Raw genomic sequence first — 24,163 nt, 5'->3', positions numbered from 1 at the left:
AAGTACTCTTGTATCACTAAATATTTTTGTTTCAACTAAATGCTCTCAAATCTTTTTTAGTTTTGCACTTTTTTTATTATTTCTTTCAAAAATTATTAATTATTATTCTCAAAACTTATTTATTTAAATATATTTAATTAATATTTATTTAATTATTAATTTTTTTTATAAATTTTTTATTTAATATTTCTTAAACTTTTGCATATTTTATTTCATTATAATTATATATTGAATGCAATTATAATTAATATTTGATTATCTATATTTTATTATCATTAATTTTTAATAGAATTATTTTTAAATTTTAATTAAATATATATTTTTATGCATAATTTATCTCTCAACTATATTTTTATATAGAAGTAAAATTTTAATAATAAGTTACAAATATAATTGCATAGAAAATTTAACTACAAATAAAGATGATTAAAAAAATTTAAATTATAATATTAAAATTATAAAATTTATCTTTTAAAAAATAATATATATTTTTAATATTTATTATATTAATAGAAAATGATGGTATTTTAAAATTTTAATATTTATGAAATGTATTTATTTTATATTATAAATTTATGTAAATTGATAATATTTTTGTCAAAGAATTATTTTATAAAAAATATATTAAATTAATAAAAAAATTGCACTTAGATATAGTATTTAAAAAAAATAATATAATAAAATGTTATTTTTAACTAATAATATTATACATATTCATTATTATTAAAATTAAATAATTCAATTCATTATTAGCAATTTAATATTTTTATTATATTAATAACAAAAAAAATTCTATTTTTATATTTTTAAAATAATATTATTTTTTTATTAATCTAATATGTTTTTTGTAATTTATAAAAAATAAATATTAATTTATATAAATTATAAGATAAAATATAAATATTTTATAAAATTTAAATTATTTTTTGAATAAAGTATTTTTGTTATATTTTAAAACTATTATTAATATATGTATAAAAAGAATTAAATAGATATTTAATTAATTAAATCATAAATTAATTAAAATTTTATTATTAAAATAAGTAAAAATTTATTTAAATTAAATTAAATAAAAGAGAAATTTTAATTTAAAATTAATTTAATATTAATAATTTATCTTATTTAAAATGAAATTAAATATTAAATTAAAAAATAAAAATTATAAATTATCTATGCATAGAATGGGTATTATGTTAGTATTGAAAGAAGGAAAAAAGATTAAGGATTTATTTAGCATTGTTGTTTGAGGAAAAAAAAAAATTTTATAATATATTAATTTGAGAGAATTAGAAAATAATTTAAATTCAATTTATAAACTGTAGTTATAAATTTCACTCGATAAGATCAAAACATTACACAATATGGACCCAAAATACTAATCATGGAGGAGAAAAGCTAAGAAGCCCAGTAGTCTAGCCCAACACAGAAACCAACCCATATAAGGTAGTTATATAAAGCCTTGTTTGGTTATGAGTAAATAAACTAAAATCCTATTCGGCATTGAGTTTCACAATCTGAAATTATTTTTCTGAATAAAAATATTATTTTAAATACTATTGAGAAAAATAGTTTGAAAAAAACTGTTTTGTTATTTTAGTATTCTTATGACTAAAACTGATCAAATTTAATTTTTAATTATTTTTTATCACTCTCTGGCTGGTATATTTAAAAAGTAATTTTCTCAACAGCAGTTTCAACAACAATGCCAAACAGATCTAAGTAAGTAGAACTTTTTGAGAATTGTATAAAATAATCTTATTTAGTTTGCATTATCAAATCAACTTATTGGAAGTAAAGCACCTTACTTTTATTGTGCAAGAACAATAACTTTCCGAAATAAAACTTAGTAAGTTATCTTTCTCTAATTAAGTATAATAAATTTACTAATTTGTCTTTTAATTTATTACACTTTAAATTATTTTATGGATATTATTATTTTTTATAATTTAAAAGTAAACTATTCTTGAGAAATTAATTTGTATACTAAATACATTTATATTATATTTTTCAGAAAATAAATTCTCTTCAAATATATTCCTAGAAAATATACTTTTCAAAAAGTAAAGTATTTTAAACCAAATAATGCTTAAGTTATCATGATATTGTTATTCTAAATTGGAAGAAAAATTTGCTCATACAAAAACTCATAAATCCTTTAATAATATACTTTTTTATACAATTTAATAAATATCTAATTTAATTTGAAATAAAAAAATTATGTAAGATATATAAATTATTTTACACTTAATCAATTAAAATTTTAAAAAATATGTTTTATAATGAAATTTATTATATTTTGTAGTAGAATTTATTATTATTTTAATAATATAAAGAGATGGTAGACCAGAAACCCATTTAGGTAGCCCATTGAATAAAACATAAAATGTCAACAATCTGTATGAGGGCCAATATCAGGGCGGCTGGCATTCAGCCCATTGGAGGCGAAAAGCCTATCCACATGACTGAAGAGGGATACCAAAAACCCTAATTCTGATCCTCTATATAACCCTCTGAATAGCGTTAGGCTTTGGCTGCGCAGATGTGAGTGTCCTTTTCTACTCTTCACGCCGTAAGCCCTCTCTCTTTGTTCTTTCTTTCAACTTTTTCTTAGTAGCGTGTTTTTAGTTTCCCTTATTTTAGCAGATTCAAATCTGGAAATCAATTGTTGAATTAAATATTTTGATTTCTTTTTTGGTGAAATATAATCAGTAATTACAGGGCTGTGATGACTAGTTTCATTTCTCGATACTGATCTAAAGTTGTTTTTTTATACGGATCAAGAAAAGGCAACGATTTAAGTTTGATGACCGCGTTTGTGCGTGTCTGAGCCTGCCCTTTTCCCTTTTGATGATCTTGATTTTGATTTTGTTTGGCTGTTTTCTGAGGTTTTCAATTTTCTTGCTTGTTTTGAAATGGTTGAAAGGATTTTTTCCGGGGCTGCGATGATAAAAGTAAAATTCCTCGTACTGAAAATGCCCGATTTGGGTATGACAGACTCTTATTTACACCCATAGAATCTGAGCTTCCCCCAAGTTTTCTTTTTTTTTTTTTTTTTTTTGGATTTTGCTTAGATTAGATTTACATCATCTGGTGAGTGAGAAGCTGCTAATGGGATTGGAGGAAATGGAGAGGGAGTTCGGGTTTTCGGAAGGTTGTGGGATGGGTGGGTGGGTAAGATGACTAATATGATGGGTTTCCATTGTTAGTATTTATCTTACCTACACCGCCCATGCCATTGGTTTCCGATTATTCCTCCCTCTCCTTATCTCCTCTGTTGTTCTTCGTCACATGAGCTTACAATTTTTATGGAAGACGATGAGAAGGTAAAGTTTACTTTTCATATTTCAATTTGTTTGTGTTACTATTACTAATTACTAAATTGTTTGTTGTTGCAGTATTGCAACCACCAAGAAGCATCCAAAAATCCAAAAGGTTTTCTCTATAGCAGCATTAATTAGCCAGGTCGCCGTTCTAGGTTTTTAAAACTATGCTTGTTGCTAAACGAAAGGAGAAACGCTCATTAATCTTGGACATTGACAATCAAATGATTTCAAATTTATGCTAAATGCGTTGATGCTTATTATGAAATAGAAGAATTCGATTCCACAAAAACAAGTGTAGGTCTTCCAATTTTTACTGCAACTAACAACGCCTAGATGTCAATACCTAATGTACAGACAAGATTTGCTAGAACTGAAAGGCAAGCAGCAGGTGTAGCGATAAGCAAGGACTAAGAGACGACAGGCAAGAATCGAGAGGCGAGAACCAATAGGCAACTAGCGACCAAGAGGATCGAAGGCAATTGGTCACGCACGAGGACCGAAGGGGACTAGCGACCGTGAAGACCAAGGCGACTAGCAGCCGTGAAGGCCAAGGCGACTCGAGTCGTGTCTAGGAATTTTTGGACTTTTTTAGACAGAAACAAAATGAAGGTCCAAGATTCTTCTTCTTCTTCTTCTTTTTTTTTTTTTTTTTTTTTTTTTTTTTTTCTGGGTAATCTAGAATCTACAAGTAATGGATTGGATATTCAAAATGGGCTGAAGCCTTGAGCATTTTACGGGTAAAATATATCAGGCCCAATAAATTAATCAGTTCGGTTTTTTTATTTTAATTTTTGTTATTAAAATAATCAAACGGATTTGAAAATTATTTTTGTAATAATAATTGAATTGAGCTAATTAGACTAAAAAATTAATTGAAAAATTGAATTAAAATGATTTAGTTTTATTTTTATTTATTTTAACTGAATTATGATCAACCCTATCTAATGACGGCCAAACAAAACAAAAGGTATTTGAGGTGAATAGTGGTTACTCTATTGGGGAATTTTGCAGCCGAGGAAATGGAAGTAGATGTGGTGGTTGCATAGATGATTGTTGTGGCTGCCTGTATTACCGTTATTAAAGTGTGTGCGGTGGAAGTGTGGCATACGTAGGTGGACTCGGTCGGTGGGTTGATTCCAATTTGAATTATACCAGAATTGGAATCGTAAACCTCCCATGGAATTGGGACAGGATATTTCTCCTCCTTTCTCCACTTATTTTTTTTATTTGACTCTCTTTCTATTTAGCGTCACATATATATATATATATATATATATATATATACACACACACGTACGTATAATCACATATTAATTATTAATTATATAAGAGCTATAATAATGATTATTGTTATTATTGATGTTCTTACATAAAATTGTAACTTTTAAAAATATAATAAAATTTTATCTATTTTTATAAATAAATTTCTTAAATATATTTTAAAGAAATATGAGGGGAAAGAAGAAAAATTATTTTTTTATTATATTATGTCACATAAATATTAATTTTTCATAATTATAATAAATAAATAAACATTAATTTTTATTAAGTTAAAATTAATTAGCTGGTTATAATTGAAATAAATCAAATCAAATTGGCCACAATTGGTAAAAGTTGAAAAAGTTTAGCCTTTTTTAACATCAAAATTTATAATATGTCAATAATAATACATAAAATAATAATATTTTTATCTCGTAATAATTAAATTTTTAATTTTTAAGTTTAATTAAAATTAATATTAGAAATTAAAATAAAGTCAAAATTAATAAAAAAAAAAAATTTAACCAGTGTTGATCAAAATTGACCATTAGGCCTTTCTAAAGTAGTGGTGGAAGTTTAACCACCTTCATTAACTATTTCCCATACTAATTTCTAAAATAGTCTTACAAGAATTCAGATTAAAAAAAAAAAATTCCTATCTTCCAGAGATGGGCTTATATATGGGAACTCAATCTAAAGCCCAAGAAATAATGCAGAAAGTTCCCTGAATCACAAACCACAAAGCCCTCAACTCCATGGGCAAAAATATCTTATGCTTAATTATAATCAATAGTCTTTGCATTCTTGAACATAAAAATCGATCAAGAAGAAATTTCCCATGCAAAGTGCTCCAAGCTTCTTCACTTTCTTCCATCGTAACCTTCTTTCTTCCCTTTTGTTAAGCTGTTGATGAGCTCTTGCAACTACTCGAATTACCAGTACTATTGGTTATTAAGACCCTTCCTAAAGGATCACCCATTGAAGTTCCTCAAGAGATAGATATCCATTTGCTTTGCTTCGTCTGATTTAACTCACTGAAGTCGGCACTCGCCCCCACACTCATTTGGGTAGGATCAAACTCTCGAGATAACTTGCAATTTTCTCCTGCATTGGGGTTGACATTGAGAGCTGGGTCCAATCAGACTTCAGCTCCTCAGGCCAGCTAATGGCAGAGCAACTACATTGGTCCTTTGGCCAATCTTCAATTAAATGGCGAAGAAGATGTTGGTCTTGGGTCTCCCGCTCACTGAAGCTTAAGAAAGGCTCATCACAATCTCTAGAGTTCACATACCTCCTCCTCTTTGAAGAACTGATAAAAGAATCAGAGGATTCTTCTTCAATCGGTTTAGGGACAGTGAAAGTAGGCTCGTCAGATTTCATGTTGACAGCAGTAGCAACTTCTAAGTTCCTCGACTGTTGCTGTGTGATCATATTGACAGGATCCTTGGAGGTGATTAGCGGTGTTGAGATGGAGATGGTAGCTGGCACCACATTTGAATTGTAGGTCTGGACGGCTGCGGTGACAGTTTGGCCATCCGCTGGCTTTCCTGCGTGATATCTGCCCCTATTCATGTGCCTTTCATAGTACTTTTGGTCACCAACAACGTCCCTTGAGCACTGCCATTTCTTTCCGTCAGTTCCACGACACCTTCCAGGCTCAAAATCGAGGGGGCTGCCCATGTAACCCATGCGGCAGAGAGTGCCCCATCCCACTGCATATATGTAGGGAAAATTAAAGAGCCAAGATCTTGCAAGGACAGACGACAATAATGTTGTATGGTGGCTGTTTAATAAAAGAAGTCAAGAACTTACATAAGTCAGGACGGTAGAATCCACCAGAAGAGCCACAAGGATAAAAATAGAACGGCCTCTTAAGGGGTGTGAGCAACTCGGTAGGCACAAGAACACTTGCAGAGAGGTACTTGAAGATCAAGATCTGTTATTCTAACTCCATCCATTGAGATGGAGTGAATGGTCCTCTTGCACCACTGGAAGGCCCATTTATGACTGCATTCAAACTTTCACTACCATAACCTGAGAAAAAAGATAATATTTCCAATTTTAGATAAAAAATCTGAAATAGAAAAGATTACAAAACCAAAGATAAAACACATATACGTGAGGATTGATAGTGAGGAAAGCCAGTGTAGTTTAAGGAGGTTCTCTCAGCCAACCCATAATTATCTTTACTTGGAAATGGAGGAACTGGTGGTCTAAGTGATGAAGGGAAATTGAGCATGTGCCCTTGTTAGCGAGCATCCCCATAGACCATAAAATTAGCAGGGACAGACAAAGGAGCGCCATAGTTTAATATCATTGTCTTGGGAATTGACAAATCAGCAGTACCAGGCATATTTGATGTCGTCCTCCATGCACCAGATGGTCTCTTTTGCCTGGCTAACCTGAAATGCTGAACCTTTTGGTTATTGGCCTCAATGGGTGAGACTTGTGAAGCAGCTTGGTTACTTCCATATGCTACAAAACCATCCAAGCTAGGAAAGCCAAAATCCATTTTGTATGATAAAAACAGTCTAAGAAATCTGTCTAAAGCAGGAGCTAATCCGAAGGAAGCTGAAAAGCAAAAACCTGCAAAGTCAAAAGTTCAAACATGGTGGGGCGATCAAAGAGGGGTTTAGGAGTTGGGACTTGAAATCCAGGAAGCAGACAAAGCTCAGTACCTAGCGCACTCAGCAAATCTATTGGTAGCATAAATTTTGTCCATAGTTTTTATAGGTGAAGAACAGTTTATTTTTGGTCATTTTTAGGGAAAACTCAAGTTACCACAATCTCCTTCCAAGGTCGCTAGATTTTCTTCTTATTTTGGGTTTGTTTTGAGTAATTTACAAAACTCTTCTTTTCCCTTAATGAAAATTATAGTGCATTGATAGAGATTTATCTCTTAGTAAATATATAATTATTGATAATTAATTAGGTCTCAATTACAGGAATTTATATCTTAGTAATTATACAACACATTTGAATATTAAAATTTAAATCTTACCAATAACAACACATTTCTTAATAATATATATAAATACAGCAATGATTATTTTTAAAATTTCACTCAGTAAAAAAAAAATTATTTATTTAACAAGTTTTTTTAATTAAAAGTAATATAAAGAAAATAACAGAAAATAAAAGACCTTTTTGAGGTCTTAAGCCAATTTGGGGTTTTGACATGTTAACTTATCATTCTCAAGAGCTAAATTTGATCATTTTGAATTGGCCCATAATCTATCCATTCAGATTCAGGCGTCGTTCAGTTTATTAACTTTGGGGCTGTGAAGCCCACTCTATAAAACGAATCGTTTAGGACAAAATAGTATCTGCAATTCTCTGCCAACCTCGCCCGCACGTATGTAGAGGGAGGAGGTCAGAAGGGCAGAGCCAAAGACGATGGCTATGTCCACAGTCTCCGTAACATCCCTACAATCTCTTCCACCTCTCTCGATTTCCTCTCTAAAATCTCCCAATTTCCCTTCCCGCCAATTCCCTACTCTTTACTCTCCTAAGTCAACTAATATTTCCACTCTCACTACCACTTCTACGAGTATCGCTACCGCGCGTCTCTTAGTGCGAGCCTTCTCCTCCGATTTCGGCGCGAAAATCGGTGAAACCCTCGGGGACGTTACCATTTTCACAGCCGCTGGTGAGCCCGTCATGCTTAAGGATCTCTGGGACCAAAACGAGGTATAAATTTTTGAAATTGTGACAGTTTCTATGTTATAATAGTTTGTTGAACGGGTTTATACGCTTTGAAATTTGCAGGGAATGGCTGTGGTTGCTCTTCTGAGGCATTTTGGATGCCCTTGCTGGTAACTGAATTCCACGGCTGGTTATTAAATGCTTTTTTTTTTACTCAATCTTGAAGAAGTTTTGTGCTTGGTTTTGCAAAGTTGGGAACTTGCTTCAGCATTAAAAGAATCCAAATCAAAATTTGACTCAGCTGGCGTCAAACTTATTGCAATTGGTGTTGGTGCGCCTAATAAAGCTCGCATCCTCGCGGAACGGGTATTGTTTCTTCCTTTTTGATGTTGTCCCACTTTAATTGCTCCTTGTGTGTTTGGTGGGGGGGGGGGGGGGGGTGTTGGGGGGGTTGGGGGTTGGGGTTGGATGGGGTGTGTGTGGGTTTGAGAATTAGTTTGGTGCCAGCAGATGCTTATACTATAAAGTTACTATGTTTGAGAATTGCCTTAAAGTTGGGCTTATTATGAATTTAACACTGGGTTTTGGTAACATGTTTGTATGATTCAAAATCAAAGCTGTCTGCACATTCATCTTGTATATGCTAATGTTTCTGTGTCTTTTTTAGCTAGTTCAAGCAGTATTATGAGTCAGTTTGCAATGTACTTTTCAATTATTCAAGTCGTATCATAGGGATCTCATTAGTTTATATTGAAAAGAAATTTTTGTAATTCATATTTCACCTTCTGCTTCTTGCTTAGAGTTGTTTTTGGATTTATTTTCCAATTTAGTTTGCTTTGCCAGTTTTCCTACTAAAGCTGAAATTGTGGCTTCTTTCTCAAGACTGAAGATTCTTAGATTTCTTATTTAACAGATATTATCAAAATCCATAATTTTTTCCTTGGCAGGGTGGGGATTCAAAGATCAGATTTCTTTTAGGGACCATGCCTTGTTTTGCATATTTTTTCTTCTTTTGACTATTATTGCTGTTGTTGATTTGGCTGATTAGTTTTTAATTGATATTGTATGAATTATGATCAGTTACCGTTTCCGATGGATTGCCTTTACGCTGATCCTGACCGCAAGGTAATATTTGTCTGTGTTGTTAGCCCATTTGTTATATGTCTCAATTTATTGATTCTAGCCACTGAAGGGTGCTCATTTTGGTTCAGGCCTATGATGTATTGGGACTATACTATGGCATTGGACGTACATTCTTCAATCCTGCTAGTGTAAACACTTTTTTTCCAGATTTCTGCAAAGCATGTCCCTGTTTTTTCCTGAGTAGGTGTTTATTTGAATTGTGTATTTATTTCTGGGTTTGAAACAGGCTAAGGTGTTCTCAAGGTTTGATGCTCTGCGAAAAGCTGTCAAAAACTACACTGTTGAAGCCACTCCAGATGAGAGAAGTGGTGTTCTGCAACAGGTCTAGTTTATTCATGTTTGGTGACCTAGAATTTATGTTAGTTTATTTGTAGGTCTGGCAATTGATTTTTTTCTGTTAGGGCTGCAAACAAATTAAGCCAATCTGTTCAATCTCAGTGTGATAAAAAATTATACATGAGGAAATAACTAAAATTTGAGAGTTCCATTGACAACCCTGACGATGTTCAAGTTTAGCTGACTTAATAAACAAGTCTAAAAGTAATCTTGAGCTTGATTCATTTGTAAACAAGCCAAGAAGGTATTTACAGATCAAAGGTGCAGTCTTTCATGAGTAACCGAGTACATTTATGGGCCTTTCTACTCCTTTTGCTATTCTTGTATCTATCTGATCTGTTGTGTTGTTTTCAGGGAGGGATGTTCTTATTTAAAGGGAAGGAGTTATTATATGCCAGGAAAGATGAAGGGACAGGCGACCATGCTCCCTTGGATGATGTCTTTGACATCTGCTGCAAGGTCACAGCTGCATGAAGCTTTGGTGAGAGGAAACCTTTCAAATACAGGGTGATGAGCTGCATCAAATAATGTTGTTTCATAACTACTGCCAAGTTTTGCAACTTGCAAGAAAGTGCTGCCTATAAATTCTCATGTGAAGTATTAATGTAATTATCTTCTGCCAGCCTAGATTGGTTAGTATAAGCTCTGATTCCTAGTGTACATATACAGTTCTACAATTCTATACGGTACGTGCACAAATTGTTCATATTGGTAGCACTTTTTATGTACATTACAAGCTAATAAAACAAGTCTGAATTATACCCTTAAGAAGGGGGATGTTATGATAATAAGAAGTATGGGAGCTGAAGGAATGTATAGGGGAAATAACTGTTATGGGCAATTGTAAATAGAAGGAAATAACTGAAGGTTGTTCATAAGTCAGACTTAGTTGAGAGGTTGACTATAAATAGAACTGTAATATGAGAAAGGAGTCAGTTATGATCAATAAAGAAAATATTATTCTTCCCTCATCTATTCTCTCTCTCTATTTCTCTTCCCTATTTATTCTATTATCTCATCTCCTTTCTTTTTCATTCTTGGGGCAAAAACCCTAACTTAAGGATTATGTGACAAATTGGTATCAGAGCCCTGATCTAAGTTGGGTTTGCTTCCAATATTTTCTGCTGGAGTCACAACTCCAAGCAGATTCATGGGAGTCTTCCAAAATTCCAGGTTTTTTCCTGCTCTTCTCTCTTTCTCTTCTTCTCTCTATTCCTTCTTTTCTTCTTCCTTGAAATTTCTTCCCTTTCTTCCCTCTATTTCTTCTTCATTCTCTCCCTGAAATTTCTTCCCTTTCTCACCTCTATTTCTTCTTATTCTTTCTTTCTTGAAATTCTTGAATCAAATTCTTTCTTCTTCTGTTACTTTCTTGTTCTTTCTTCTATTCCCTTCTTTAATTTCTCATCTCCAGCATTTCAAGAAACCAGTTTCTTGAAATTCTTGAATCAAATTCTGTCTTCTTCTGTTACTTTCTTGTTCTTTCTTCTATTCCCTTCTTTAATTTATCATCTCCAGCATTTCAAGAAACCAGTTTCTTGAAATTCTTGAAATTTTTCTTCTTCTTCCACCTTTTCCCTAATTTCTTCTTTCTTGAGAACCAGACTTCTCCCTAACTTTTTTTTCCTCAATTTCTGTATTTCCAATTTCTGCCCTGTTAGGGTTTTTTTTCTCTATTCTTTCTTGAAATTTTTGAAATCCTTATTTCTGCCTCAACTTTTATTCCCCTGTTCTTATAATTTTTCTTCTCGGATAACAAAATTTTCTGACATCTTACCCAACCTTCTACAAGATGATCATGGAAAGACCATCCTTGGGAACAAAAGTTACTCGCGAGGATTATGGAAGTTGTGGAAAGAGGACTAAAAAGCCAAGAAGAATTGTTGTTACAAAAATTAGAGAAATATGAGAAGTCATTTCAAGAGAAAATAGATAAAGTGATGGAAGCAATTCAAGTGGTAAAGAAGAATGTGGTAATTGAGGATCCACTTCTTGAAAATTCGAGTTAAGAACAAGATGCCCTTGACGAAACTTCCAATAAGAAAGATAAGTGCACTAAGGTGGAGCAGGAACAAGATCTTATTTCTGGTTTGTCTAGTGCAAGAGAGGACTATGAGGAGGAGAAGGATGAGAATGGCGATGATAAGAAACTAGAGTTTGCGATGGGGAATGAAAAAGGTAAAACTGAAATTCTTGCCACAGAAATTTTTGAAAACAAGAAAGATAAAGGAGTTATAAAAAGTGTGGGTACTATAAAGAAGTGGCAGAATTTTAGAAGCCAATATGGTGAGTTTAACTGTTGTAATCCCATAAGCCTTATGGAAGATGAATGGAAAATATCAAGAAGGGAAAGAAAGAAAGTTCAGCCATCAAAAGGTGTTGTGATCTTGAAGGAACAAGCATGGGAAATCTGGAGAAGAAAAAGGAAAAAATTCACTTCCACATTTTGATTCTTTCTTTTAGGTTATTTTCAGCTGTTGCGATATATGTTCATTTTCTGGATATGGAGGCAATAGTTTTCTGGTCAAAATAGCAAGGAAACTACTCATATGTTCATTTCCTAATTCAAGATTTTGGTCTGTCCTTTCAGTGTTATAGTTTCAGCTCTCCTTATTCATTCTTGAGGACAAGAATTATCTCAAGAAGTGGGGAATGTTATGATAATAAGAAGTATAGGAGCTGAAGGAATGTATAGGGGAAATAACTGTTATGGGCAATTGTAAATAGAAGGAAATAACTGAAGGTTGTTCATAAGTCAGACTTAGTTGAGAGGTTGACTATAAATAGAACTGTAATATGAGAAAGGAGTCAGTTATGATCAATAAAGAAAATATTATTCTTCCCTCATCTATTCTCTCTATTTCTCTTCCCTATTTCTTCTATTATCTCATCTCCTTTCTTTTTCATTCTTGGGGCAAAAACCCTAACTCAAGGATTATGTGACAGGGGATTTGTGTAGGGCAAATTATTTGTTGCGGTAATTGAAATTCTACACTTTTTATGCTGATTGAATATTTGCATAGAAGAAATAAGATTGCCATTTTAATTTCAAAACATATTTGATGTAGTTATGTTGCAACTTGCAACTGGAGAAACTCTATACTTTACATCCTTGTCAAACAATAGGGTGCATTTGGAGTTTAACTGTGGTAAATTTAAGTCTCTATGATTTATCATGCCCTGTTCTTCATCTTCTTTTTTTTCTTCTTTTTTGTGGGTACAAAGGAGGGCTGCAAGCCCAGGCTAGACGTAACAGCACAGAGCCAGGACACGTCCCTCTAATCCTCTTCAGTAAGTCCATGATCGCCCAGAGAAGTTCAATTGGAATGTGAATCCCATAGAATAAACTTATAGACGCCCATAGAACGTATTCTAATCCAACCCAAAATGATTTTCCTTGGATCCCAATCCCTTGTTCTTTCTTCTTAATGCCCTGTTTGGATGGATAGGATAAGGTAGAGTAAGGAAGGTTATAATAAAAAAAAATTTTGTGTCAGAAATGAGTGAATTAATGAACAAATAAATAAAGGTAATATAAATTATTTATATTTAGAAAAAGAGAAAAAAAAAAGAGTAAATTTAAAGGGTGTGAGAAATAAAATAGTCATAGTTGTTATCTTCTCCTTATTACACTTTACTTGAGGTGTGAGAAAAATTAAAATTTAAAGGGTAAAGGAGGGTAAAACTTATCATAATTTACCTTTATCTTTTATTTATTCACCATTCAACCCCACTCCCTTTTCTCCCTAATGTTTTATTCAAACCTATCATTAAGTTCCATCGTCAAGGTCAGCATACGCTTGGATTTCTGCTTTGTGCGTTGGACATGGTTTCTGGAAACACATTGGGCTTTGATCCATTAAACGATTCAAATCAGGCTCGAAGCCTCTCAGCTCAAAAGTTACACATTTGATAGTTGTTGCCTTGTTTGTTCAGTTAAATTATTTTGTTTCTGTTTATATTTAAGAAATTTAATTTTTGTGAATTTGTGCGTTGCATGTTTCTATTGCTGTGTCGTTAATAATTGTTTTCAATTTGCCATTTCACAGGGATACAAAATTGAGATGATCATATCATATAAAATCCTAGTTTTAGTTGAGAATTTAGGTAAATGTTAAGCTGACAGCCTAACATGCAAAATTGAGTTGGATGTCTTTTTCAGTTCCTTCCAAGTCAAATATGTCATTCTTGCTTGCAGCCCTTCAAAAGTTAAAAAAAGAAAAAAGAAAAAAAAGAAACAGCACATGCCATAAACAAGCAAGTCTCTGGACCTCATTCCTTGTGCTGTCTTGAAGAGAAAGCGAAAGTGGAAAGCAGATTCAATTCATCCGTATTTCCAGGGTCTTGCTGGAGACATGAAATGAAGGCACCTGCCTCTACCTGTAACCAAAAGATGGGCTGAAGGGTTTGGATTCTTCTCTGAAAGAAACCCCACCAGGCATCTTATTGGATGTACATATATGTTCAATTCTATCCCTACAGAACTTCCTCGGTTTGCACTCGCTTTCAGACATCATCGGTCTCCTAGGAATGTAGGCACTTTGGTGATTGCTTTTCTCTGATGCCTACTTCAATAAGTGATGAATGAATTCATTCACCTTTGGCCCATTTCTAGCTTTCTTTCTATATCAATCTTGGTTTCTCCACTTGTGATGCAAAATCTACTAGGTAGTACTCTTCTACTAGGAATAAAAAGATCAAATCGGTGCATATTTATTGACTTTTAATTACGTTCAAAATGAGCTTTCAATCTAATTAGTCTTGAATTGTTTTGAGAAATCTCAACCAAGCACTTAATTAAAATAAAATCTATATCTAATGATGTATGTAAATGTATGAGGGGACATTGACCTTGTCAATATACTTCATGGTTTATATTATTTATAAAAATGCTAAGAAAAAAATATTTATAGTAACAACTATAAATATTTATCACTAATAACATAGATTAGTAATGAAAATTCTTCATTAATTTAGCTACAAAATATTATATTTTCAACAACAAAAAACTATTCTTTATAAAATCATCAAGTTATCTATCATTAATACTTTCAACAATGAAAAGCTATTCAATATAAATTCGTCATTAATAATTTTTAACGATGATCCGCCGATTACAAAATTTATAAATAATTTTAATTTTTAATATTATTTTAAAAGTAATATTACTTATACTAAAAATCTTATTATAATTCTATATTTCTAATTCTATAAGTATTACTAATTTATTAAAAATTATTTAATTTATTAAAAAATTAATAAACAATATTAAATACCGAATCTCATATATAATAATTTTTTTAATTATTCCAAATATTTAAAAACTTATAATTTAATTATTATTAAAAATAACTATTTAATTAACATGATTATAAAATTATTATTAAAAATTAATGATTTAATTAAATAAAAAATATATTTATATCAATAGATGTAAAATTTTAATTCTATTCAATGACAAAAATATTTTATTTGTTATAATTTGTAGCTATATTTTTAAATATTATTAATAGATAGCTTTTACATTTACACACTTTATTTAATTAACTTATAAATGTGATTTTTTTTTTCTTTCTTCATTACATTTTTGTGTCTTCTATTCTCCAAGGGCCAAATCTATTTTTATGTCTTTAAATTTTTTGATTTTTTGAATGTTACATGTATTATTTTTATGAAATGTAATCACTAAAATTTTGTTATTATTGCCAATGGAGTTGAGCGGTTTGTCTAATTTGCCTGGGAAGTTTTAGTCCATTTTGACCTCTGAGCTAAATTTCTCTCAAATCGAGAACATCATGAAAATTTCGAGATATCAGTGTACTCTACTCGATGAAAGCTTCACAACCATATAAATTTCAAAATTTTCTGACATCAAAATTTCAGTGAGTCCCTCGAATTTTGTAGTATTTTTCTGAAATCTAAATAAGCTTAATCAATTTTCCAATAATTTTATTATAACCCCTGCTGTTATGGACTTCGCGTAAGTACTTTCATTTCGTAGAAATTCGACTGTTGCTCGGGTTTGCATTTTCGAGTCGGACAGACAGGCTGCTGGAACAACTTTCAATTCAAGTCAAAGTAATAGTCTACCTCACCATTTTTAGATGCCCCGGCTGCATTTCAAGCGTCAGAATTGGCGTGGATTTTGCTTCAAGTTTCTTCAATTTCATTATGCCAAGTTTAGAATAAAATTTCATAAAATAATCGTGGGTGGTTAGAAAATTATAATTCATTTGGTATTAGCTTTATGATATTGTTAAAAACTACAGGGCAAAATTTTAGAAACTTTAGAGCTCGTTTGAATAAGTTATAATGAAATGATATATGTAGGGACTAAAATGTAATTTTTTAAAATTATGAATATTGACTGCTTTGGAGGGCCCAAGAGGGGCCATATGATGATGATGAGATATTGATGTGGGATTTAAATATTAGAAGTAATATTTGGATCATTTTGCAGGTTTGATAGGTCCTAGATGTAGGGGAAACTCTGCTGAATTTTTTGCAAAACTTAGGATTTGTCCTTTGATTCTTTGAAGTTTTATTTAAATAAATATTGATAAATTTTTGATATAATGTTTAGGTGAGCCGAGCCAGCTTTCCTTCTCTGCCCAGCCACAGCAGTAATTTTTGGAGTACTGTGAGTAAATATTAATTTGATTTATAAATTTAATATTATTATATATTCAAGGCATGCCTATACATCACATATAAATATATGTATGCACTTAAATACTAGGCATGCTTTATGTTGCATATTCTTGTTTGCAAAAATGGATGTGGATGTCGCCTTAGGGTAAGTTGGAGCAGTGTGGGTGTATCAGCATGCGTGTGGTGTGGTGTGGTGTGATGGATTTGGGTAGGATGGTCAAATCGGCTTGAACTAGTCTCACTTGGGGCCTGATCCTTCTTGAGAAAGTCGGGGTGAGTTCGGCTTTGAGTTGATCTCGCTGACCCCCGCATTAAGATTATTAAGCGAAAGTTCGGCTCGAATTGATCTCGCTGGCAGGCCTTGGATGAAGAGAGCTGTATAGGTGATCAGCTCCCATATGTATTTTATTTGATGTGATATATGAGTGTGTGAGTGCTCCAAATTATTCTTTGTGCGAATATTTATAATGCCCTCACTTTAGATAGTTCATACATTCTACTGTTTCGGTGATCAATGTCTGTCCGGACAGCCAGAATGTCTGGAACTATATTTAGACTAGAGTGAGGAGTCATAAATAGCCCAAATAATACCAAAAAAAATTAAGGAAAAACTTTAGAAATAAAATACATTGAGGTTAAATGACCTGTAGCCCTAGCGATGGGTGACCTAACGAGAAAGTTGCAGTGAAGGCAGCTAGTGGCCCAAAACCTGAGGGAAGCATTGTGAAATAATTTTTGAGACTCCAGGGAGAAATTATTAAGGTTTTGATGCCAACAGATTGATAAGAAAATTTAAGAATAATTAAATCAGTCGGTACAGACAAATTTAGCTCATTAAGCTAAACGAATGGCATTTTGGTCATTTCGCCTTCTGAGATGATTTTTGATCGACATCTCCATTTAAGTACATGAATTATATAACCTAAAATATGAATTAATATTGGTGAAAAAATAATTAAAAATGAGTGAAAGAAATGAGAAAAGAAATTGAAATAAAATTTGACTTATGACATAAGCCATGATGTCATTAAACTTAAATTAAAATTTTTAATAAATTAAATTGCCAACCAATGGGAGTTTGACAAGCATTTTAAGAGGATAAAAACTAAATAAATAAGGATAAAAATTAAAAAGAAACCAGATTATTTTCTTCCAATTTCGACAGCCACTCTCTCTCCCTCCACCATTGAAGAGCTCTCCTCTGTCTCTTGCCAAACCTCACCCTTTTACCATAAAACCCTAAACTTTCTTCACTAAAACTCATCCTTGCACCTTGAATAACCTCTAGGCTGCAAAAAGAAGAGGAGAAAAGGAAGATTTGGGAGCTTGGAAAAGTCTTCATAAGAGGTTTGTGTCCAATCCCTTACCATTCTCTTGAAATTCATGTTTAGGGGCTTAAATTAGGTTAGAAATTAAGAGAAATTTGAATGAAATTGATGAGTAGAAAAACCCCCAATTTCGGCAGCCATGTGAAGGGTAGGCTTTTGATGGTTTTCTTTGAATTAAATTGGTATATGAGCTGCCCTTGAAATGAATTGCATGATTAGAACTTAAATTGTTGGTGAAATGCAAGAATTGAAATTTGAGAATTTGGGGTTTTGAGTAAAATTAGGGTTTTGGTCATATGATGATTGATGAGCATTTATTTTAAAGGTCAATTAGTAACCATTTAGTAAGGTTTGACCATAAAATGAGGCAATTTGTGGTATTGGATTATGAGTTGGGTAGGCTGCCCTTTTGATCAATTCTAGACCACTGGAGTCCAGTGTGGTTTGAGAGCCTTAACTGAACTTGTGTAGCCCCAATTGGTATAAGACCAATTGAAGGTGAAACTAGACACATAATGCAACATTTTTTGTGAATAAACTATGCCCAGAAAACTAACTTAGGTTGACCTAAAAATTATCCTAATCCGGGTAACATACATGCTGTCTTGGAAAAGTAACCAAATGAACAGTGTTTGTTCAAATGGTCATAACTCAGTGTAGAAATGTCCAATTGACCCAAATTTTATATAAAATGAAAAGCTTAGACAATTTAGAATAACTTTTATGAAGAACACAAACTCAAATTCTGACCATAACCTATCTGAATTGCTAGCCAAAGTCAGGGTATCAAAATTGCTAGAACCAATTCTGCCCAGAAATTCTGGGTAGATACCAGTCCAGTCAGTCCTAAAGAAATTAGCATAACTTGAGTTAGAAAACTCCAAAGTGAGTGATTTAAAAAGGAAATTAAAGAATATATAATAAGGAACAATTTTGATGAAGAGAGTTTGGTTAAAGTTTTACTGTAACAATGACCAATAGAACAATAAATATAAGCTATGAAATCTAGAAATTTGAAATAACGTTAAATGAGTTTTGAAATAGAATTGGCAAGAAATGCCAACATTTTTAAAATGCAAAATATAGTATGTTGGTGTATTTAAAACCAACTTACCTATTGTGTAGGAAAAAGTCAATATTTTGATTGACTAACAAAGTGAATAGAAACCAATGTATATCAAATGCAAAGAATTACATAATAAAATTTTATAACATGCCCTAGTATGCCTAGTATGATTGGTTTGGATAGGTCGCATGCCAATAGGGTTCTATTAGCAGTACTGCATACAACATTATGCCATTCTGTGATTTATGGTATTTCATGCCATTCTATGATATTATGGTCTATGGCCATTCTGCTATACTTGATACACTTGACCTTGTGCCCAATGATTATTACAGCTCTTTAGCTGTTCTGTTGCATACCTGGAGACACTTTTGTGACCAATGGTGTAATGGATCAAAGTACTTGGTACCCAGTGCCAGTTTACCCATTTATCCAGTCTGGTCAATTTACATAGGTTACTTGGGCAACCCAAAATAAGATTTAAGAAATTAAAATTGAATTGAATAAGGACTTTAAAAAGACATCTAAATAATAATATTCTAAAAGTTTATCAGAAATTAAGTCTACACAAAAATATTTTAAAAATTTGTATATTTATTTTATATTAGCACCACTAAGCAATATTGCTTAACTCATCGTTGTTTGCAATGCGTCGGTACAGGAGACACTGACAGAGAGCCTAGCAGACCCCAGACTAGGTGAGACCTACAGATCTGTATTAAGTACAGAGTCACCTCCATTACAGTGCATCTCTGGTAAGACTCTTAGGCATTTTTTGGATTTTGTATTTTGTAATAAATATTAGTTTTTGTTTTGTACATTTGAAACTTATGTAATTATGTATTGATGTAATTCCCTGTAAATTGTGTTCATGAATAAAATTTGAGTATTTATTCATAAATTGAGTATGAGTATGATATGAATTGAATGAATGAAAATTGAGAAATGTTGGGATTATATTGAATATGATTGGAATTGGGAATATGATAAATTATTTGGGAGTGTTTTCCACAGGTTCTGAAGAACTGTTTTCTCCATTTTTAGCCGGAACTCTGCAGGATTTTCATTAAAATTTTTGAAATTCCAAAATTAATTTATAATTTCAATAAAGGACATAAATAGTATAAAATTTCACATAAAAGCCTTTTTAATCAATAAAAATAAGAACTGTAAATTGAATTGAATTAGGATATAATATGATGCTCCGGCACACTGTGTGGCATGCCTTGCTTGACTAACCTATAGATGGGTAAGGGCTGTCACATTTAGTGGTATCAGAGCACGGTTTAGGAGTTTCTAGGTCTAGATAGAGTGCATACTATTGCATTGCATTTGTAAGTATTAAGATGACACTGATGCAGATCTGTTATTTTTTGTTATTTTGATTAGGATATGGACTCAACATCACAGAGAGCAATCGACGAAGAGGTGAAGAGTCATGCTCCGCCTTTAACTGAAGCTGGAGGTAGAGGGGACTTGCTCCACCAGTAAATGAGGCACCTGCACAGCCTTCACAGGCCATATTTCAGTAAATGGCCTAGTTTTTTAGACAGATGGCAGGAGCTATGCCACCGCCACTACCTCCACAGTAGAAATCTCACCTGGAAAAGATTAGGAAGTTTGGAGCTATGGATTTCTTGGGTAAGAAAGAAGATGACCCGGTGGCAGCTGAGAATTGGTTAGATAGAACAATAAGGGTATTGAAGCAACTTCACTGCAACTCAAAGCATAACCTGGAGGGTGTTGTATCCCTGCTCCAAGATGATGCGTACCAGTGGTGGGACATAGTATCTAGTGAGGTGCAGCCAGAGCAGACAACCTAGGACTTCTTCCTCGCAGAGTTCAGAAAGAAGTATGTGGGCAGTGTGTACTTAGAAGAGAGAATAAGAGAATTTATTAGTCTGCGGCAGAGACAGTTGTCAGTAGCAGTGTATGAGAGGGAATTTGTTAGATTAAGCCGTTATGGAGGGGAAATAGTCCACAATGAGGCTGAGAGGTGTAGGAGGTTTGAAGAATGGCTAAATGACAACATCAAAATTATGATAATAGCTTTGGGAATTACGGATTTTGCAAAACTGGTTAAAGCTGCACTGAAAGTGGAAAGGGTCAGAGTAAGTGAACAAAGTAGGAAAGATAGGCAGCGTAAGAGGGAATTTGGATCAGGGCAGTCAAGTATACCGACTGATAGTAAGAAGTTAAAGGGTTCATAGGACAGACACAGGGCCAGAGAGGCCAGCTTGGGATATCTGTAGCTAACTCCCCGGACACAATAACAAGGGGATCAGCCCTAGTGCTTGAATGTACACACTGTGGTAGGAGACACAGAGGGGAGTGTCAACTGGTAACTGGAGAGTGTTTCAAGTGTGAGGCTATGGATCATTTCATAAGAGATTGCCCTTAGAGAAGTGGTTCAACAGATCCAGCACAAGCTGATAGATTTGCCCCTACAGTTCAAAGGGGTAAAAGACCTGGTAGAGCAAAGACGGCTGATATTTCATAGAAGGCTATTTCTGAGACGGTCGAAAGGCCCAAGGCTAGAGTGGCACCACGAGTATATGCTATGGAGGCTCGGGAGGAACCAGACCCAGACATTGATGAGGTAACATAAGGAAGCGGAGAAGTAAGGAGGTAGTAGATTCCTCGACTATTTACATCAGGTAAATTTCGAGGATAAAATTTTATTTCGAGGGGAAGAATTGTAACGCCCTCACTTTAGATAGTTCGTACATTCTATTGTTTCAGTAACCAATGTCTGTCCGAACAGCCAGAATGCCTGGAACCATATTTAGACTAGAGTGAGGAGTCATAAATAGCCGAAATAATATCAAGAAAAATTAAGAAAAAACTTTAGAAATAAAATACATTGAGGTTAAATGAGCTATAGCCCTAGCGATGGGTGACCTAACTGGAAGGTTGCTGTAAAGGTGGCTAGTGGCCCAAAACCCGAGGGAAATGTTGTGAAATAATTTCTGAGACTCCAGGGAGAAGCTATTAAGGTTTCGTTGCCAACAGATTGATAAGAAAATGTAAGGATAATTATCAGTCGGTACAGATAAATTTAGCTCATTAAGCTAAATGAAAGGCATTTTGGTCATTTCGCCTTCAGAGACGATTTTTGACTGACATATCCATTTAAGTATGTGAATTATATAACCTAAAATATGAATTAATGTTGGTGAAAAAATAATAAAAAATGAGTAAAAGAAATAAGAAAAACTCAATTCAACTCAACTCAACTAAGCCTTTATCCCAAAAATTTGGGGTCGGCTATATGGATTCGCTTTCTCCACTCTGAACGATTTTGGGTTAAATTCTCAGAAATGTGTAATGCTTCTAGGTTATGTTATACTACTCTCCTCCAAGTCAATTTAGGTCTACCCCTTTTTTTTCTTTCTATCCTCTAACCTAATGTGCTCTACTTGTCTAATTGGAGCCTCCGTATGTCTACGCTTCACATGACTAAACCATCTTAATCTCCCTTCTCTCAACTTATCTTCAATTGGCACCACTCCTACCTTTTCTCTAATACTCTCATTACGGACTTTATCTAGTCTAGTATGGCCACTCATCCACCTTAACATTCTCATCTCTGCAAATCTTATCTTAGATGCATACGACTCTTTCAGTGCCCAACACTCACTACCATATAACATAGCCTACGTATGGTCAGACGGTAAAATTTTCCTTTCAATTTATTGGGAATCTTATGATCACATAAAACTCCTGTGGCACGTCTCCACTTCAACCATCCGGCTTTAATCCTATGACTAATATCCTCCTCACATCCCCCATCTACTTGAAGGACTTTGCCTAGATATTTAAAGTGATTACTTTGAGGCAATATCACTCCATTCAAACTAACTCCTTCCCTATCACCAGTTTGGCCTTCACTGAACTTGCAACACATGTATTCTGTCTTCGTTCTACTTAACTTAAAACTCTTTGACTCTAGAGTACTTCTCCAAAGTTCTAGCTTTCTATTGACTCCTTCTCGTGTCTCATCTATCAAAACAATATCATCCGCAAACATCATGCATCAAGGAATACTCTCTTGTATATGTTTCGTCAGTTCATCTAAAACTAATGTAAAAAGGTAAGGGCTTATGGCTGATCTTTAGTGTAATCCAATTGAGATCGAAAAATCTCTTGTGTCCCCTCTCACTGTGCGCACAATAGTAGTTGCTCCTTCATACATATCTTTCAATACTTGTATGTACCTAATAAATTAAATTGCCAACCAATGGGAGTTTGACAAGCATTTTAAGAGGATAAAAACTAAATAAATAGGGATAAAAATTAAAAAGAAACCAGATTATTTTCTTCCAATTTTGGCAGCCACTCTCTCTCCCTCCACCATTGAAGAGCTCTCTTCTCTCTCTTGCCAAACCTCACCCTTTCACCATAAAACCCTAAACTTTCTTTACTAAAACCCATCCTTGCACCTTGAATAACCTCTAGGCAGCAAAAAGAAGAGGAGAAAAGGAAGATTTGGGAGCTTGGAAAAGTCTTCATAAGAGGTTAGTGTCCAATCCCTTACCTTTCTCTTGAAATTCATGTTTAGGGGCTTAAATTAGTTAGAAATTAAGAGAAATTTGAATGAAATTGATGAGTAGGGAAACCTCCAATTTCGGCAGCCATGTGAAGGTTAGGGTTTTGATGGTTTTCTTTGAATTAAATTAGTATATGAGCTGCCCTTGACATGAATTGCATGATTAGAACTTAAATTGTTGGTGAAATGCAAGAATTGAAATTTGAGAATTTGGGGTTTTGAGTAAAATTAGGGGTTTTGGTCATGTGATGGTTGATGAACATTTTAAAGGTCAGTTAGTGACCATTTAGTAAGGTTTGACCATAAAATGAGGCAATTTGTGGCATTGGATTATTAGTTGGGTAGGCTGCCCTTTTGATCAATTCTGGACCACTGGAGTCAAGTGTGGTTCGAGAGCCTTAACTGAACTTGTGTAGCCCCAATTGGTGCAAAGACAATTGAAGGTAAAACTAGACACATAATGCAATATTTTTTGTGAAGAAACTATGCCTAGAAAACTAACTTAGGTTGACCTAAAAATTGCCATAATCCGGGTAACATACATGCTGCCTTGGAAAAGTGACTAAATGAACAGTGTTTATTCAAATGGTCATAACTCAGTGTAGAAATGTCCAATTGACCCGAATTTTATATCTGTCACGACCCAACCTATGGGCCGGACCGGCACTAGGACCTGGGCCAGCCTAAAGGCCCCGAGGCCCGTAGTAAGCCTAACTGTTCATTAACCCAACTCTAAGGCCCATTGGGCCCAAATTCAAGAAAACAAACGGACAGAGTCCGGCCATAAAATGGGCTTTCCAACGGGGAGTTTTCGACTCACCCGACCTGTAAACACAATAAACAATCCATTGGGGAGCTCAGCTCA

At 33.5% G+C, this 24,163-nt stretch overlaps 1 protein-coding gene, 2 non-coding genes and 1 pseudogene across 3 annotated transcripts; 3 read left to right on the top strand and 1 right to left on the bottom strand.

Annotated features, from left to right (window-relative positions):
- The first annotated feature begins 2,717 nt into the window (after window positions 1-2,717).
- Window positions 2,718-2,832, top strand: LOC131170158 (small nucleolar RNA snoR126). Its single transcript, XR_009141098.1, has one exon. It is a non-coding gene; the product is annotated as a small nucleolar RNA snoR126 (small nucleolar RNA).
- A 101-nt stretch (window positions 2,833-2,933) lies between these two features.
- LOC131170153 (small nucleolar RNA snoR8a) lies at window positions 2,934-3,027 on the top strand. Its single transcript, XR_009141094.1, has one exon. It is a non-coding gene; the product is annotated as a small nucleolar RNA snoR8a (small nucleolar RNA).
- Window positions 3,028-5,642: 2,615 nt separating this feature from the next.
- On the bottom strand, window positions 5,643-7,095 carry LOC110642280 (growth-regulating factor 2-like; annotated as a pseudogene).
- Window positions 7,096-7,901: 806 nt separating this feature from the next.
- Window positions 7,902-12,551, top strand: LOC110642291 (uncharacterized). Its single transcript, XM_021794278.2, has 7 exons — window positions 7,902-8,273; window positions 8,352-8,398; window positions 8,480-8,594; window positions 9,309-9,353; window positions 9,440-9,499; window positions 9,598-9,693; window positions 10,062-12,551. Exons 1-7 carry the CDS (start codon window positions 7,980-7,982, stop codon window positions 10,179-10,181), a joined length of 777 nt encoding a protein of 258 aa, XP_021649970.2. The 5' UTR covers window positions 7,902-7,979; the 3' UTR covers window positions 10,182-12,551.
- Window positions 12,552-24,163: the final 11,612 nt, after the last annotated feature.

The sequence above is a fragment of the Hevea brasiliensis genome, chromosome 10 (genome assembly GCF_030052815.1).
Source record: "Hevea brasiliensis isolate MT/VB/25A 57/8 chromosome 10, ASM3005281v1, whole genome shotgun sequence".
Classification (NCBI taxonomy): Eukaryota; Viridiplantae; Streptophyta; class Magnoliopsida; order Malpighiales; family Euphorbiaceae; genus Hevea; species Hevea brasiliensis.
This window is presented reverse-complemented; position numbering and strand designations above follow the sequence as displayed.

Coding starts and splice junctions, on each gene's coding strand:
- LOC110642291 (XM_021794278.2), top strand. CDS start 7,980: ATGGCTATGTCCACAGTCTCCGTAACATCCCTACAATCTCTTCCACCT. Junction 9,354..9,439: donor ACGCTGATCCTGACCGCAAG/GTAATATTTGTC, acceptor ATTTTGGTTCAG/GCCTATGATGTATTGGGACT. Junction 9,694..10,061: donor GAAGTGGTGTTCTGCAACAG/GTCTAGTTTATT, acceptor TGTTGTTTTCAG/GGAGGGATGTTCTTATTTAA.